General features: G+C 45.3%; 1 protein-coding gene across 1 annotated transcript; it reads right to left on the reverse strand.

Moving 5' to 3' along the window:
• Window positions 1-4,104: 4,104 nt before the first annotated feature.
• On the reverse strand, window positions 4,105-16,462 carry Rexo2 (RNA exonuclease 2). The gene is made up of 7 exons (XM_021206749.2): window positions 16,227-16,462; window positions 15,262-15,345; window positions 11,036-11,113; window positions 10,305-10,416; window positions 8,889-8,997; window positions 7,689-7,742; window positions 4,105-4,543 (listed from the first exon to the last, which is right to left on the reverse strand). The coding sequence occupies exons 1-7, from the start codon at window positions 16,371-16,373 to the stop codon at window positions 4,414-4,416; spliced, it is 714 nt and encodes a 237-aa protein (XP_021062408.1). The 5' UTR covers window positions 16,374-16,462; the 3' UTR covers window positions 4,105-4,413.
• Window positions 16,463-18,350: the final 1,888 nt, after the last annotated feature.

The raw sequence follows: 18,350 nt of genomic DNA on the forward strand, positions 1-18,350 counted from the left end.
CGTTAACAAAACATCGATTAGACCTTGCTGACACCAACAGAAAAGCAAGTGCCCCCCCCCAACTTACCTCCTGTTTGTTCCTGGTAAGAATCAAAAGGCTGTAACTCTTCCTAAGAACACAGGTCAGGGTCCCCAGGTTCAATCCTGCAAGCTGCTTCCAATTGCATACTGGCCCTAGGGCAGGATCATTCTGAAAATGATTCATAGTGAATTATGTGTGTTTGGTGTGAGCGAGTGTAAAGAAATCCGCAGCAATAAGAACACATGCCTAGGGTGATAGGACCCAAGTCATGTAATGCGTGCTTATCTGTGACTACTCGTGGGATGCTTGTCCATGTGATGCTCACAAACACTGTTGCTGCCCCACGCTCACATTCCCCAGTTTCTAGCATGTGTTCTCCCGAGATGCCCTCGTTTACTGTATCCTAAATTAACAAGCCACGTGCAAAACTAAGCTCACTAAGCAATGCAGACTAAGCAATATCTCAGGTACCCCACTTCCAACCTGCCCTGCTGAATCAGCCTGCTTTCTAGTGGAATGCAGACATGAATCCTTACCTCTGCGGGGCTTTGGAAGATGTCTTTGTTTACGTTTTTTACTGGGCTCTCTTTCATTTTCCAATGAAAGGCTTTGTTTAAATATCTATGATGCAATCTTCCTAACAGATGCACCGTGTAGAGCAATAAATCCATAACCTAATTGCTTTTGCCTTCATCGACAGATACAGAATAAAATATCTTTTGTTGTCATCAATCTGCTGCATATGGCTTATTGCGGCAACAAACGATTTCTCGGTCTCTACAGCTTCTTAGTTTTCGAAAACTGGGGGCTATCTGGATGACCCTGGGACGCTCAATGTGTTCTTATTGCTGCAGGTTTCATTTACAACCACAAGTGTGACCTGTACTTGGTGTGACTAGCTATTACCTTTTCCTTTACAGCACACACATGTAAGGCCAGTTTTGCTAGGCCTGGTAGCTGGCACACATCTTTAATCTCATCACTTGGGAGGTAAAGGCAAATCTCTATGAGTTAAAGACCAGCTTGGTTTACATAGTAAGTACCATGACAGCCAGGGCCATACGGTAAAACCCTGTCTTTTTTTTTTTTTTAAAAAAAAAGAAAAAGAAAAAGAAAAAGTGGCCATGAGATCAGTTTCTCTCTGCATTTGTCAGCTTTTTTTTGGTCTGGTTGGTTTTGGTTTTTGAACAGCACTGTTTTGTAGATGAGATCACTCAGGTATGACTTACTTCTGTGAAATGGCTGTGGAGGTGCTAAAGTGGACTGTCCCTGGGTGCTGCTTCAGTCTCCTCCTGAGCCATCTAATGTCCCCAGGAATACAGCTTGCAGGAGAATCACTACATGAGAGGCCCCAAGAGCAGCAGCCTCTGCATAGCACACATACTGAGGTTGAGCTGAAGTTGTAGTTTAAACCAATGTTCGTGTCACAGATTACTCTAGAGCTTCAGGGATACCCCTAAAAAAAAAACCCAAAGGCCCCACCAAAATAAAGAAACTCCCCAATTTTTTTTTTTTTTTTTTTTTTTTTTTTTTTTTTTTTTAGAGACAGGGTTTCTCTATGTAGCCTTGGCTGTCCTGGAACTCACTTTGTAGACCAAGCTGGCCTCGAACTCAGAAATCCACCTGCCTCTGCCTCCCNAGTGCTGGGATTAAAGGCATGCGCCACCACGCCCGGCTTGAACTCCTCACTTCTTAAGCACAGTAAAAAGTAATGCGCGGCATCAAGCCTTCAGGACTGTCTGCCAACTCGCCTCAGGCCAGGTGCCTAATCATTCCACTAAATGTAATATGGGCTTTATTTCAGGATGACAGGTCTATTAAACAAGATACAGAACAAAGGAAGATACAGAAGTTAGAAAGTAGCCATTTGTGTAGGCTACCACAATGCAGAGGACCGGAGTTTGGTTTCCAGCACCCTGTTGGATGCTGTAACATCCAGGTTGGGTGGCTCACAAGCACCAGGCAATCCAGCTTCAAGGGATCTGGTGCCCTCTTCTGGACTCTGAGGGCACTGCACCCGGGGACACATGTAAGGTTTGACTAGATCAGTTCTCAACCCTTTTACAGAGGCCTATCCGACATCCTACATGTCAGATGAGTACATTATAACTCGTAACAGTAGCGAAATTGCAGTTATAAAGTAGCAACGAAAGTAATTTTATGGTTGGGGCTCACCATGACATGAGGAACTGTATTATGCTGGGAAGGTTGAGGACCTCAGGACTAGGTGAAAACTGAAGGCCACAGCTGGGTGTGACCACATGGCTTATGCCAACATCCATGTTTAGAAGAACAGATGGGGTGGTAAGTACAGTTAGGAACAGGGCTCGCATCTCAATCGCTGGCAAGTTCACTTACCGAACCTCCATTGCCAGTATCTATAAAGTGAAGTTAACGTCACCCAGCTCGGGAGAATTGCTAGAATGAACCTGAATGCCGCGGTTAGAGCATCAAGCTCTGTGCCTGCGACACAGTAAGAACCAGTAATGCGAGCTACCTAGCTACACAGTACTGCGGAGGGAGGCTTGGTATTTCCACCTCAAACCTGGGAAGGGGGGGGTCTTTGCTGTTGTGCTACAGAGTCTAATACAAGAGTGGGAGCCAAGACACTGGGATCCGGACACCGCTACTAAAGCCATACACACGGTGTGCCCACCTACGGGGACTGTCCCGTTTGCTCGTCAGTTTTAACTATTTGAACCACACCATGAAGTAAAAAGCAGTGGCTCTCAACCTTGCTAATGCTGTGACCTTTAATACAATTCCTCATGTCATAACCATAAATGTATTCTCTTTGCTACTTTATAACTGTATTTTTTGCTATTGTTACAAATCGTAATGCAATACCGGACATGCAGGATTATCTGATATTTGACCTCTGCGAAAAGTTGAAAAGTGCTGATCTAGTCAGACTTTGCATGTGTCTCTGTGCAGTACCTCCAGAGTCCAGAAGAGGGCACCAGATCCCTTGGAGCTGGAGTGATTGGTTGTGAAATACCCCAACAATGGTGCTGGAGAGCAAACTCGGCCCTCTACAAGAGCAATGTACACTGCTCATTGCTGAGCCATCTCTCTAGCCCCTTTATCTATTCAAACTTTTCTATATTTATTTTTATGTGTAAGAGTGTTTGCCCGAATGCATGGCTATACACTACACACATGCAACAGCCACAGAGGCCAGAAGGTGTCGGATTCCCTGAGATTGGAGTTTGCCGGGATGGTTGTGAGCCACTGTATGGGTGATGAAAATCGGGCCCAGGTACTCTGGAAGAGCCAGTGCTCTTAACCTCTGAGCCATCTTTCTAGCCCCACAGACCATAGAAGAAATGTGAACCTAAAGCTGACTTTGTTCATTTGGCAGAAGTTCCACCAAAAACCTCCATTTATTTCTCTAAAGATGTCTAGGAAACACAATTCAGCCCACGTTCAAGTGTATCTCAGGTGAAGATACTGACGGCTCAAGTCCACTACCTAGGGCTCTCTGCATGGGTAACTGGCACACATTAGGACCATTCTACTCTGTATGCAAGAACCTGAATAAGGGTACAACTTGAGACCATCATTAAAAGTCTTTCTGGTGGTTCTTGATAAGAGGCAGGCCACCCTTTCCCAATTCTGAATAGCCTTTAGGGAATGTCAGTCAGAATGAGGTGCCCATCCAGTGGTCTTGGCTAGCTAGATTGGGGACTTCACATATTCACACTGAAATCCCTTCTTGGCTACTTACCTAAAGGAACGGGCTAGTTTTGGTCTATAAACACAACATGGGGACTGCCTGGCACTTATTCTCTAGCTATTAGAGGCTAGGGACCCCCTACAGACCCCTGTGTGCTTACCAGAATTTCCTGAATGTGGTCTATCTTCGAGCTTGTGAACTGGGTAATGAGGAGCCCAAATCTTACAACCTAGCTTCCCCCTCCACTCTCATGGGTAAAGCAAAAGAAATTTAAGTTTACTCCCTGTTCGAAACACACAGTTTAGTTCATCAACTGCACCCTGAGTAACTTAAGCCTGAGCGACACTACGTAAAAAACACCTGTCCCCAAAAACTGTGTGATAAAGAGCGGAGGGTGCCGAAGGGGTTGCATTTCAATAGAACTAGCTTTATTTATTATTCAAATAAAAGGAATGGCCTATGAGCAAGTGCAGATATGGACTGAGGGGGTGGGTGTGGCCTGAAGCTTACAAAGGAGCTGCTGTCAGAACAGAAACAGCAGATTAGAAGAAACTGAAGAGTGATGTCTTGTCTGCTTGAGGAATCTGAAGATGCAAAGTTAACTGGAAAAAAGATTTTTTTTTTTCTTTAGAAAAGGTGCTGTGCCGAACGGTCAGCAGGAGAGAGACGCTAACGTGGCTTCTGAGAGCCAGGCTCTGCGGCGTGAGAACCGGCATCAACTCACAGGCTTCTCAGTTTCTCCATTTTCTATAATTTTCCTCTTCTTTTCATCTGTCTTTTTCTTGAAGATGTTATTTCGGTAAAACTGAAGCTCTTTGATGCTTTCACTAATGTCATCCAGTGCCCTACAAGCAAACACATCACACTGAAAAGAAAAAGAAAAAAAAAAAAAAAAAAAGTCCCAAACCCCAGAGATGGAAATTCGTGACTTGTCCCAAGTCACCCGGGAGCCAGCCAGGCAGTGGACATGGGCTGGTGTGGGGAGGAGCAGTTGCTGCTTTGGTTTACCTTTTAGAAGTAGATCAGATTTAACCCCAGCACTCGGGAGGCAGAGACGGGCGGATCTGAGTTCGAGGGCCAGCCTGGTCTACAAAGTAAGTTCCAGGACAGCCAGGGCTACAACAGAGAAACCCTGTCTCGAGAAAAAAAAAAAAAAAAAAAAAAAAAGAAAGAAAGAAAAAACAAAACAAACAAACAAAAAGAAGTAGATCAGAAATCCCCACACCGGTCCAGAGGACTGTGGCACATGTCTCGGGTGGAGGGGATCGGTTAGCCACTTCGTCTCTAATGCCCTCTACAAAGTGATTACTAACTTAACATGTACCACAAATCCCTAAGAACCTGTACTACACATACACTATTTCTGCAATGCAAGCACATTCACAGAATACTTACCAGCAGCAGCCCAAGACCCAAAGTCTGGGAACCACTATGCAATAGTTAGGGGTGCTCCCAAGCAGAACCCACCTACATCCCCACCACAGCTCCTGACTCAGTCATCCTAATGAACGCCAATTATCCAGATCACACAGTACCTAGCCATAAAGGAGGCCCTGCCTCCTCTCTTGTGGTAATTTGTGCTAGGACCAGTGGCAGCCTGCCTCCACCTAACAGCCTTTCTTCTCCGACATGTTGTTTCTCGGCCGTTGAAGCCTGAGAAATCAGGTAACCGTGTTTATTAAAATGGTGTGCAAGCAAGTCAATACACAGTGGTGGGCTAAGGGCCTCTTCGAGAGGATTCACTGCACAAACCTCAGTGCCGGAGCTTTATGGCATTCACTTCTGTGACTAAGGCAATAATCCACTTTCTTCCTAAGCCCTGTGTGTGTGTGTGTGTGTGTGTGTGTGTGTGTGTGTGTGTGTGTGTCTAGCAGAGGACTAAAACTCAAAAAATGCAGCTCCCTACCCTTAGCTGAAGAGCTATTGGCAAGTGATGGCTGCCAGAGGAGGGGGTCAATTTTCTTCAATGCCAGGGCCACCCATATTCTGGTGGATGACCCCACATCCATGCGTGGCTCAGTAGGTTAAACAACAACAACAAAAGGAAGTTAGGTGTGGTGGTGTGCACATTTACTCCCAGCACTCCAGAGTCTGGGGCAAGCAGAGCTCTTGAGTTCGAGGGCAGCCTGGTCTAAATGGTATATTCTAAAACAGCCAGAACGACACAGAGAGACCTAGTCGCAACCCACCCATACCCCCACAAAAAGAAAAATGAAAAAGCCACAAGGGGGACACTTAAAGAATGTCTTAGGGAAGGGGGTGTAGTGATGGGAAGGAGGGAGCTGGGGTAGATATGATCAAGATACATTGGAAATGTGCATGATATTGTCAAAGAATAAATGTGAAATATTATTTGGAGATATAATTTCACATGTATGTATGTATGTATGTATGTATGCATGCATGCACGTGTAGGGGAGAGGACAACCAAGGGTATCACTCTCAGGAATGTCTCAATTCTTAAGGCAAGGGTCTCTCATTGACCCAGAGCTCCCCAACTAGACTAGAGAGGTAGACCATGGAACCCTAGGGGCCCTTCTCTGTCCCCTCAGTGCTGAGAGCACATACCATCTTGCCCAGCACTGTGACATGGGTTCTGGGGACTGAGCTTAGGTCTCAGTGCTCATGACCGTGAAGCAGGTGCTTCCCCACCAATACATCTCTTACCACAACACCGAGCTCCGAAACAGACCAGACATCTCAAGTGGGTGCTTCTGGAACCCACTGGGCAAAGCCCGGCCTAATCTTGGCATAGGTTTATGTGGAGTTGTGAGTTATGCCATCTTGTGTGAGTAGCCACACTTCTTTGAAGAAATGTCTACCTGTTATATTACAGAGGCAAGTCTTCTTCACACCTACTTAGGGACATAATGATGGGGAAATGTAGGTGATTATCAGCTTCTCGGCTGAAGCTGGTGAGATGGGTCAGCGGGTAAAGATACTTCTGCCAAGCTTGACGGCCTGAGGTCAACCACCAGGCCTGACTCCTGCAAGCTGTCCTCTGTATCTTCCACACATGTATCTTCCACACACACACACACACACACACACACACACACACACACGCATACGCACACGCACACGCACACGCGAAAATTAATAAATCGGAAAAAGTCAAAACTCCCAAACCTTGTTTCTGATAAAGTGTCTTAGAGCTGGATTAGTATGCTATCGTTTAGGTATATCCCTGTAAACACTGAAGGCCATTCTAGCTCAGTGACGGGTCTTTCTGTGACGCCTCAAACTGTACACTACAGAGCATCAACTAAGCAGATCTGTATTCAGTGTTATCAACTCGGTAAATCAGGAAACCAAATGCTTCCCTCAGGCTGTCCTTACCAGTCCGCTGTTCTTTTTAAATGGCTGCAAATATATGCCTGGCGTTGCAAGCACAGACACGACAGAAAAGCAAAAGTATCCAGGTAGGAGAAAAGTTTACACTGTTCTGACTTCAGATGGCCACCCTTGTCTGCGCGTCCTCTGGGAGAAGGGGACCAACGGTGCCAGGTTCCACAAAGGACACAAATTGTCTCATCTTATTTCCAAACCAAGTTTTAAGAAAGTAACAGACTATATGACTAAAAATAAAACAACAAAAACCAAAATGTCCAAGACTGAGAACAAGAAGCCTGACCAGCAAGCTTGGGACTCAGTGTGACAAAGTTTTCCCTCGCTCGCTGGGCGTGGTGGCGCACGCCTTCAATCCCAGCACTCGGGAGGCAGAGGCAGGCGGATTTCCGAGTTCAAGGCCAGCCTGGTCTACAGAGTGAGTTCCAGGACAGCCAGGGCTACACAGAGAAACCCTGTCTCGAAAAACCAAAAAAAAATAAATAAAGAAAGAAACGAAAAAGAAAGTTTTCCTTCTTCCACTGCTCAGACTTATCCTTTGCCCAGTAAGGAAGAACGGAGTAGAGCAGTTCTTGTTTAGAAGTCAGGACTGGGGTTGAGCGTGTGTCACACTGGCAGATCCTTGGTAGGTCCCAGTCTTACCTGTGAGAAGCAGCCTTCTTCGGTGCAAATTCATAATCTTCTGGGTACCAGCGTCTATACACAGTAAAAATAACAAACTCTCAAAGGCAGCCATCTCAAGCACACGGAGCCATCGCCTTCAAGTCATCTATCTACGGGTTTCTGTGTTTGCGACAGGGTCTCAGGGCGCTCAGGCTGGCCTCCAGAGTACTGTAAACAGGTTTCTCGCCTGGTGTAGGAGGGGCAGGGAATCGGCTACACACTAAGCAAGCACTCAACCAACTGAGCTACATTCCCCAGCCTCTTCCAAGGGACTCGCAACGGAGAAAGGCTTTTCCTCTCTTCGCCAAGATACTCTCTTTAAACAAGCCTGTCAATGCAGAGGGCTCCTGAGACTCTAACGCCAACCCAGCCCTCGCCACAATCTCTGTCCTACATATCTAACTACTGGGCATCTCTGCCCGACCCACTAGACTAAGTTACTATACATAGGACCACACATCCTCCACTCCTATCCATGGGTGTGGCTCTTAGTCTCCAGCTCTCCTTTTCTTCAGAACAGTCAGTCCCACCATCCACCAGCTGGAAACACCAACCCTGTCTACCGCTTCTCTTTCGTTCCCTCATCCAAGCATCAGGCAGAACTTCTTGCATGCTAGACACACATACTAACTGTGCTCTATGCCAGCACCCCTGTGCCTGTGTTGTCTTAGCTTTCAATTCCCCAGCACCCTCCCATCTCTGCTAGCATTCAGAAGTGCTTGTTCCTCATTCAAACCTCTAAATCTCATTCAAAAGGCTGTGTGCCAGATACAGCTGACTCCCGTGCTGCTCCAGCCCATAAGCTCCTCCTGGCCCCCTCATAGTCTGCATAAGCGCTCCCATTACACAGGTCCGCGGGCGGTTTATTTTTAAGGTGTTTTTTTACACCTCGGTCAACTCACTAGGCCCTGAGCTACTCAAAGAGTTTTCTATCTTTGTGTTCCCAGTGGGCGGGCCAACGCATACACACTCTGCTTTGACGAAATCTGTGTGGAAGACTTGTGACATTTCTCGCAAGCCTCGCCACTCAGAATACATTCGGGCTCGTGGAAAAGAGACTGGAACGAGGCAGACAAACACCCACTCAGCGCCCTCCATTCTAGCTGCTTATTTTCTACAAGTTCTCCAGTCCAACGTGCTACGTGAGGTAATGTAACGGATCCTAAATGCAGCCCTTACCTGCACAGCTCTTTAACAGTGCTCACATCAATTATCCTATAGTGAAGATGCTTCATGAACTGGGGCATGTGTTTGTCAAGAAACTTCTTATCCGCATGAACTGAGTTCCCTAGAAAGACAGGAAGCATACCGCGTCTGCGCATTTCTAACAGTGTACAGAACGACACAGACATTCATAGATCATACTGGAAATGGAAGTTAACCGATCCTAAAAAAAAAAAAAAAGCATCTCTGGATGTCTCCATCGAGTCTGAGTACTTCAGGGTAGTTACAAATCCAGATTCCCCAACAGGTCCTCAGTCTAGTTCACAATAAACTCGTAAGCGGCCTCTCGTGGGCAGAATGAGCGTCTAGCACTCCATGCACTTAAAGAGTTTAAGTCTGTTACTTTTCAAGCTCCTACCAGATGTGCAAACTTGTTCCCAGTGTCACAAAGTCCACACTACTAACACTAAAAATTTAACTGAATCATATAGTAGATAAACCTTTCTTTTACATTCCAACCAATATTTTTGACAAGTCATATCCACATTCACGCTTTCATACAGTAATTTCTATTTTAAACACTGGACTTTTTTAAATGAGAACTTTAAAATAGACGTCAGCCGCATCAGCTAAGGAAAAAAAAATTATATACAATATATGTTCTTATGTGTAATGCCAAAACTTTTCCTTGTCTTTAAAATGTTAGTTGCCACATTAATTTACATATAGAAATGCAAACACACACACCCAACAGAACATTACCTCCCCTCTGACAATGTCAACCCTTTAAAACTCCTACTATAGTAGATCTGGTCACTTTTTAAAAAAAAAATCAGTGTTACAAAAAAAGACAGGTGAATGACTCCAGACTAACCAACCAGAGACGAAATAACAGAATAAAATATATATGACCAACGACTAACTTTGGGTTCAAAAACAGACACTTGGGGGTGCTTCAAATGTGGGTTGGGTACCCCAGGAATTCTTAAATGGGATTAATTATTTCCAAGGCAGTAACAATCCTGTGTTATGGAAAAATGTCCTTACTCTTCGGAGCTGTTTGCGGGGACATTAGGAAGCAGTATGGCAAAGCTAGCAGTCTGTTTTCAAATGTCCAAAAGCGGCAAGAAAAATATAAGGGGAAACCAAGGCGGCAGAGATGAATGATGGCCAAATTCAACCTCTCTGTGCATCTGCAATTTTTTTTTCCATAATAAAAACATGGAAAGGGTGGGGGGGGGGGGCTGCTGAGTTCATGTGTGTTTCTCAGATCGAGTTCCAAGCCATTTCACCGCTATACAAAAGTGGACGAGTACTCCGGATCAGCTGAGTGGGAGGCAAGGCCTCTGCTGCGCTCTCCGGGACTTCAGTTACTCGAACCACTACCGTAAGAAGACGGTCTACGAGGTAAGACATGGGATTGGATTTTACCTGCAAGTGGACAGAGCCCCGGGGGAGTCTGCTGTCGTACAAAGGACAGAAATTCATACTCTGCCTGCTGCAGAGTAACCGTGCTCTCCTTCACCGCCTTGGTAAGACCAGACTGCAAGAGAGAATCCCCAGCCCCCGTCACAGACACATCAAGTCAGGTTTCAAAGGTATCCAGAGAATGAAACTCCACTTCTAAAAGAGGTAACTGTTAACCACAGCTGGACCACTCTTGGGAGGGGGAGGGGGGGCTCAAGTGTGAACTGAAACTGCCATCTTTTTACACCAATTCCGTGCCTTATAAAGAAGGAGAACCGAATTATGTTCCTGATTCGTTAACATCACTTCCACAGTCAGAAAAGATGGCGCTCAGAGTCCAAGGATGGAACCTCTGGGAAGAAACAGCTCCCGACAGGAGAGCGGTAGGCCCCCTTTCTCTGTGGGTCGAGGTCTAACCTTACCCAAAAGACTGACTTGAGCAACACTCGAAACTCCACAATGCGTTTGCAACAGACTGAATGTAGAAGAGAGAGGAAAAAAAAGAGGGCATTCAGGAGGAGGCACTCCCGAGAGGTCCCAGAGTGGAAAGTGAATAAGCAAGCAGCCGCCCGGGCTTGCCTAAGCCACCGTCCTCTAACCCTTTCATAACGTCTACCAAGGGCACAGCAGATGTGGGGAGTGACAAGCTTGTGACAGATCCCCAAAGCAGCAATCCTGTCATTTGGTAATGTTACCTTCCCGTGATGCTCCTTACACCAGTCTGACATGCTGTCCAGCAACTCGTCCGGCTGTTTGATAATCAGGTTGGGACCCTGTGGGTGGGGAGAGCCATTAGTCATAGAGAACCGACAGAAGCTCGCTCTCGGCACGGAGGTGCACACCTTTGATCACTGCACTTGAAGAGGACGAGTCGAGGCGAATGCGGATCTCTTTGAATTTGAGGCCAGTCTGGTCTACATAGCAAGTTCCAAGCCAGCCAGAGCTCCAAAGTGAGACCCTGTCTCAGAAGAATCAACAGAACTCACCCTACTTTCAACTTGTGTTTATTTATGCGTGTACTGGGAGAGGGGCCTCTTTACACATGCATGTGAGCTCAGAGGACAACCTTCCTCTATGGTGTTCTTCATCGGGAGCCATCTACCTGGGAACCCGGGCTTGCCAAGTATGCTGGCTAGCAAGCCCCCAAAGAGTCACCTATTTCCACTTCCCTGGGACTGAGGTTGCAGATGTACACTGCCAGGCTGGCTTCTTATGTAGGTGTGATCTAACTTGGTTCTCTGCTTACACAGCAAGCGCTGTACTGATCTACGCCATCACCTAGACATGTTTGTTGTTTTTAATACCCATTTATATTTGCACACAGAACACGAAGAAAATACAGATGCTCTGAAGAAGATAAGGCTGAGAAGGAGGACCAAATAAACACAACAGACTGCTTTATGTGCACTGTGGACACACTTACCCTGTGATTTTCAGTAGTTTTATGTTTTAAAAGGAAACGTTTTTACAGAAATAACTAGTAATACCTAAAGAAAAAATGGTCCTTGAATTTTCAGTTCAATTTATTTCTTTCTTTAAATTAAAAAAAAAAAAAACAACTTTTTATTTTTAGTTGTTACGTGTATTCTTGTGTGCCTGTGTACATGTGTGCTGGTGTCTTTGGAGGCTACGGAGCACAGATGGATGGAGTTACAGACAGCCGAGGAGCTGCCCAGCATATGTGCTGGGAACTGAACTCTGGTCCTCTGTAAGAGCAGCATACTACTTAACTACTGACTCATCTCTCTAGCCCTTACATTTTATCTGTGCATTCTCTCTCTCTCTCTCTCTCTCTCTCTCTCTCTCTCTCTCTCTCTCTCTCNCNCACACACACACACACACACACACACACACACACACACACAGCATGAGCGTGGAAGTAAAACAACTGTGAGAGTCACCTCTTCCGTCTACCAAGCAGGTTCTGGTACCAATCTCAGGCCATCAGTGTCAGAGGCAAATGCTTCCGCCCACCGAGCCAGCTGGCCAGCCCTCTGGCCCAGGTGATAAAATTGTGAGTCTGTTAGAGAGCCTAACACGTGGAATTTAGCAAATGATTTTTGTTTTACCTTAAAAGGTAAGGGTCGCAAGAAAATCTAACTTTCCTTATCATGCCCTAACAGAATGCAAGGAGTAAGGTGATAAACACACTGGTAAGGTGGTAAACACACAGTCCAATCACTGAAATGAATGCAAATTTATATAACCAACACATTTTATATTCTTTTTCTACAGTGTATTGATCTTACTTATTTATATGCAAGAATGTAAGTGTAACATATTCCTCTGTGTGTCTGTGTGTGTGTGTGTGTGTGTGCGTACGCACACACACACATACACACACAGGTCAGAAAACAACTTTTGAGAGCTGGTCCTCTCCTTCCACCACGTGGTTGCTAAGGATCAAATTCAAGTTGTCAGGCTTGGCAGCAAGAGCCTTTGCCTTCCCCACTGAGCCACTACAGAGTAAACTCTACAGCTAGTCTAGAACTGTACTAAAATAGGCCAGTTGTCTAAAACTGAATTGTAGCCAAATACAAAAACAGATGTCGACAATCTTGGTGGAGAAATAAAAGCTATGTCTAAAAAAAAAAAAAAACAAAAAACTGAAGAACAGAAATACATACTATAAATCAACTGACCCCTTCTAGGTGCCCTTTGGCAAACTAAGACTCCAAATGAAGTTTGCTTCTACCAGCAAACAACACTTTTCCTCAGACTCTTCCATGAAAATAAAACATACTTCCCATGCAACTGACATCCCTTAAGTATTTTTCTTAACACCCTTATCCTCATCTGACTTAAGCCTTTGAACAAACACCCTATTCATGAGCAACTGTATGGACACACACCAAAGTTCCTCGGGTACATATCAACCAACTGATCCATTAAACCGCATTTCAGGTCGTCCACCGTCTAAAAGAAAAACACTTCGTTGGCCAAGAGTAAGCAGGGATGACAAAATAAAGACACTTGACCATTCATCACCAAAATAATCCCAAGTCAGAAAAATAAGTGTGCAAACCGAAAGCTCAGGGCTTGATTTATACAGGAAACTGTTGTAAGAAATATAAAAAATAGTTTCATGGTTCTCAACGAAATGACAAGCCTGATGCCACGACAAGACAGGAATTCACCTCTAAATGCTTCTTTTTTTAGGTTTTGCTGTTGTTGATTTGAGACAGAATCTCACTGTATAGCCCAAGATGACCTGGAACTTACTCTGTCAACCAGCCTGGACTCAAACTCACATTGATCACCCTGCTTCTGCCTTCTGAAGTGCTGAGATTAAAAGTGTGTAACATCATGCCCAGCTAAAAATGTCTTATCCAGGGAATAAAAAGTCCTTTTGCTTACCCAGGGAATAAAAAGGTGTCCTAACTGTAAACAGGAAATGTGTGCGGCCCCAGTGCCCACTGAGCTAGCTCATGCTCTGAGAACCTAATTTATGAACTAGACTCTTCTTTCCGCACGCATACCTGCTCCATCTCCACAGGCTTTGTTGTTTCATTTGATTTCTATGCGTATGCATGTGTCTGGTACGGCCAGACACATGGAGGCCAGGAGTGGGCCATCAAGTCCTTTAGAGGTGGAGGTTCAGGCGCTTGTAAGACCTGGGTATTAGGACACAAACGCTTGTCTTCATGATTGCGTAGTACATGCTTTAACTGCTGAGCCATCTCTCCACCCCCACTAGGTAGCCCTGGCTGGCCAGGAGCTCGCCATAAAGACCGCTGGTCTCGGATGCACAGAGATCCACCTGCCACTGCCTCCCAAGTGCTGGGATTAAAGACTCGTGCCACCATGCCTGGCCTATTTTGTTCTTCAGTGACTTCGAACATTGAGGATGGTCTCAAGGTCAGGGATTTCATCTTTTGAAATGCTTCACGGGTGCTTAAATGCAAGTGCCAACAGGTCTATTCTATCTGTTCTGCTAAAGGTTTCAGTTAAAGGCAGCATAAACAGTGTTATCACGGCTGATAAAAATCACCATGAGCACATTCTGAATAGCCGTTCTAAAACCCTAACAGAGATGTGCAGGAACCACACAGCCTAACTGAGAAGGCAGTCAACCACCTGGAACAATGGGTGCCATCTGTGAGGAGCCACCCAGTTCAGATGGAAACATCATTGGTCTGTAAGGAACACATACGGCTACTTTTTTTTTCTTAACATTCCCTTACCAACATGGTGTGAACACTACTTACACGCACGAACGTTATGTCGGGTATTCTATAGGGAGCACAAGAATGACAACGGGCAATCTAGAGGTGATTCAAAGTACATGAGAAATACTGCATCTCCTTCGAGGATACAGGTGAATGAGATTTTGGTCTCTACAGAGGAATCCTGGAACCAATCCCCGATAGAGTGGTATCGGGGGACTATATATGGAATTAAGGCCAAAGTTAGAACATAAAGATGGGAAACTCTGTCAGGGGACACCAAGCCAGATGAGGACCCAGCTGGCTGGATACTGGTAGGAACACTTGAGACTGCCTGTGTTTAGAGAATAGTTTAACCAGCTTCCCCCAATACCTAGCCAAATGCTCCTGAGCAAGTTCCCCAAATCTCTTGTAACCCAATGTCTTCAGGTAGACAATGAACATCATTAACAGAGCCTATCTTACCATCATGAGAACTAAGAATACACATGTAAACCCTGCAGAACTGTTGTAGCCTTGGGGGAGGGGGAATTCTGTAAATTTCAACTGATAACTTAATCCAGTTATGAAGTGGATTATGTTGGTTCCAATACCAACTCTAACATAGTATATTACATTGTCTTAGTATACTGCACCGGGCCTTAATCTACACAGACCTCAATCTTGCTAAATTTTTCAGTGAGATCACAAGAAGGCACCTTTGGATCCCCAATGCCCTTTAAGTGGTATGAATGTATTTACACGGCATCACCTACTTCAGCCAAAATGTTAAGATCAGAGTCAGTTATCAGACAGGCCATCTCAATAATCTGATCCTTCTCAATGTCCAATCCTGTCATCTGTAAAACAGAAATAAACAAGCATATAACAAACACATGAAACCACCTTTTTAAAAAAAAAAACCTCTTCTGCCCAAGTTTATTTAACAGGGATTCCTTTGTGTATACCCAGCTCACATTCTATGATCAGTAATGGTGTTTCTGGACAGTACTCCGGGTAGTTAAGTTCTGAGTGCTCAGAGACAGCTGAAGGCACTTCCTGCCGGCCGGCTACTGTCAAACACATTTGTCCCGGGAACAGACTCAAAGTAAGCAGGATGAATACTTGACTACAGAAAAGTGAGCTCACGAACATTACCTCTCTGAGGTTTACAAAGGGTTCCTAAGTTTTCCCAACAAAAAAAGTTAACTACTGAACTCCGTTCGTAAGGAGAAAACAGGAGTTCAAGAGAGGCCTAGGTATGAATGCGTTAAAACTAAAATGGGTAACTTGACTCTTCCGATGGGGCCTCGATTTTCTCTTTTATGGAATGAGAGGTAAGGCTGAGTCATCTTCTGAGTCCTAGCTTAAGCAACCCAGTCTTTTAAGGCTAGGAGGTGGGGACGGAGCAGGGCTCAGAGTCACTGCCCCAACTCTCACCTACGATCCTCAGACTCACTAACTATTAACACAAATTCACTTCTGGGTGGAGGTCGAGGCTAGGGAAGAGGGAGGACAGACACATGGACGGCTCCACCCAGATGGAAAGAAACCCCACAGTCCAGGGAACAGTCCCAGAACCCGGCAAAAACTCCTGGCTCGGAGCTCCTGGGGCCATGCTCACCTGTCGCACCTGACACCCAGATCCCTGCTGCTTCCCGGGACAGGGGGAGTCCCTCGGTCCCACGCGCGAATCTGCGCTCGCCTCCCCGCACCCTCCCCGCCCCGGCCGCACTCTCACCTCCAGGTCCACCCAGACCATTCGCTGAGCCATGCTTTCCCCTGCCGCCATGGCTGCGCTACCTTCGCTGACACCTCGCGCCCCGAACTGCCCGCGCCTGCCACCCACGCCCCGCAACAGCCTGGCGCCCAGGGATACGCCTAGCATCACCCGGCACGAGCCGCCACGGCCCCAGCCCCGCCGGCCCAGCGCGCGCAGGCGCCACAGTCGCTAAACGTCGCAAACCCACGGGGAGGTGCCGGGAGAAGACTACAAGCCCCGGCATGCTAAGCGTCGGCTCACCTTCCACAGCTACGCTCGGCTGCCGAAAGGGCTGATGGGAGTGGGAGTCCTTGGTCCAGCCTCCCTCTCCCCTCCCCCGCCACGTGTTTTCGGATGTTAAGGGACTTGCTAGTATTTCACCGCTAAAGTTTGTCTGTTTCCAGGAGATATCATTCCTGAGTTTTTATTAGTTCTAAGCTGCGAAGTTGAAGAGGTTTTACTTTGAAAAAAATATGGTTATATGTTTAAGAATTGTTTTAATGTAACTTTTCCTTATTGCTACCTCTCTCCGTTTTGGGTTTTTTTTTTTTTTTTTTTTTTTTTTTTTTAACCTGCCCCTCCCTTCCACGTATTGAGTATATTTCTTATTTACTTCGAATCCGAGTGAGGTGCTCTTTTGAGCTACAAGGCCAATTCCGCCATCATCGTTTAGGAGCTCTTAAATGGTCTCTTGTCTGAAAGATGACTTCGCACATATCAGGTGTTCCATAAATGTTCCTTTCCCATTATTGGCAGAAGCCTGGTCTCAGTTTTCTAGGATGCCAGGACGTGTAGGCTGTGTTTCCGTTGTTAGATCCTATACTATTCTACCTTTTACAGCCCACTAAAGAGAATTGGACTAGCTCTGCCTGTTTTGTCCTCTGCTCTGCTTTTGTCAATCGCTCTGGTTTTAATAGACGGGTCCTTAATCTCCCACAATAGATATGGTTTTCATCACTTACGCTCCAAGGGGCCTCAGCGGAGATCTTATATTTTAGCTCAGTAGCAAACAGCTCTGCAAAGGGCAATTTTGTCACAAACGTGCTCAGTCTTGAATCACATACTCTGTGTCTTTTTCTGAAAGCTGTGTTGCCAGTAATTACAGAGCTTGTGGTCGGTGGCATAGTTATTCCTACCCGGTGAGCTGGTTTTGTGAGACAAACATTGTTGCCTAATCAGAGCTTTAAGGATGCTGCAGTCTACAAGTGGATTTCAGCTACTCCAGTGGCGACCTGCCAAGCTCGGCCAGAGAAACGGAAAAAAAATCATGGAAACGCGTGTCAAATTACATGTTCAATTTTACTGCAGAATGGATACGTATATTATAACGGCATTACCTAATGGATCATACTGTTTAGTTTGTAATTATTTGTGGCCCTATTCATAGGAAGGAGAACTCTATTGCAGTATAGAAACTTTTTTTTTTAAGACAGAGAGAGACTCGCTACAGAACCCAAGCTGGCCTGGAATTCTGCCTCCCAAGTGCTGGGATTAAAAGTGTGCAACACCACACCTGGCTATATAGGAATTTGAATCAGCTGGTTTTATTCTGTCTAAAGTATTATCTCTTTACATTTTGAAAGGACAACATCTTTAGACTGGAGAGATGGCTCAAAGGTTAAGTAAGCGGATTTGCTGTTCTTGCAGGGGATAGAACTCCAGCTCAAGGGAATGTGTTGCCCTCTTCAAACCTTAGTGGGCACCAGTAAACACACACACACACACACACACACACACACACATACACACTGCACAAATATAGATCTTTTTTTTTACTACACCTTTGGTGGTGGTATTTAACAACTTATATCCTGAAAAGCCATGCCCATGATTTCTTTTTAACAATGAATGGTTACATTTAACAATGAAAAATTATAGATATGTAAATAGCCACAGGAAACCCTGTCTCAAAAATAAACAGAAATTATGTGTAGGAGTTTTAGAACCTTTCACGTTTATTCAGCTAAGGTAACATGTTCCTGTTACAATGACAAGTACAGATTTAGTGTTCTTACCATAAATAAAACACTTATTTTTCCTAAATTCTAAAGAAATTGTAAAACAGAAAATGGTAAAAGAAACTAGATGTAGATTTATGCACAG

This window comes from Mus pahari, chromosome 10 (assembly GCF_900095145.1).
Source record: "Mus pahari chromosome 10, PAHARI_EIJ_v1.1, whole genome shotgun sequence".
In the NCBI taxonomy this organism is placed as follows: Eukaryota; Metazoa; Chordata; class Mammalia; order Rodentia; family Muridae; genus Mus; species Mus pahari.

Excerpts from the sequence above, each read along its gene's own strand:
- Rexo2 (XM_021206749.2), bottom strand. The coding sequence starts at position 16,373 with ATGCTAGGCGTATCCCTGGGCGCCAGGCTGTTGCGGGGCGTGGGTGGC. Across the intron at positions 15,346-16,226 it reads TGGTCTGGGTGGACCTGGAG|ATGACAGGATTGGACATTGA; the intron begins GTGAGAGTGCGG and ends TCTGTTTTACAG. Across the intron at positions 8,998-10,304 it reads GGGGCTCTGTCCACTTGCAG|GGAACTCAGTTCATGCGGAT; the intron begins GTAAAATCCAAT and ends CTGTCTTTCTAG.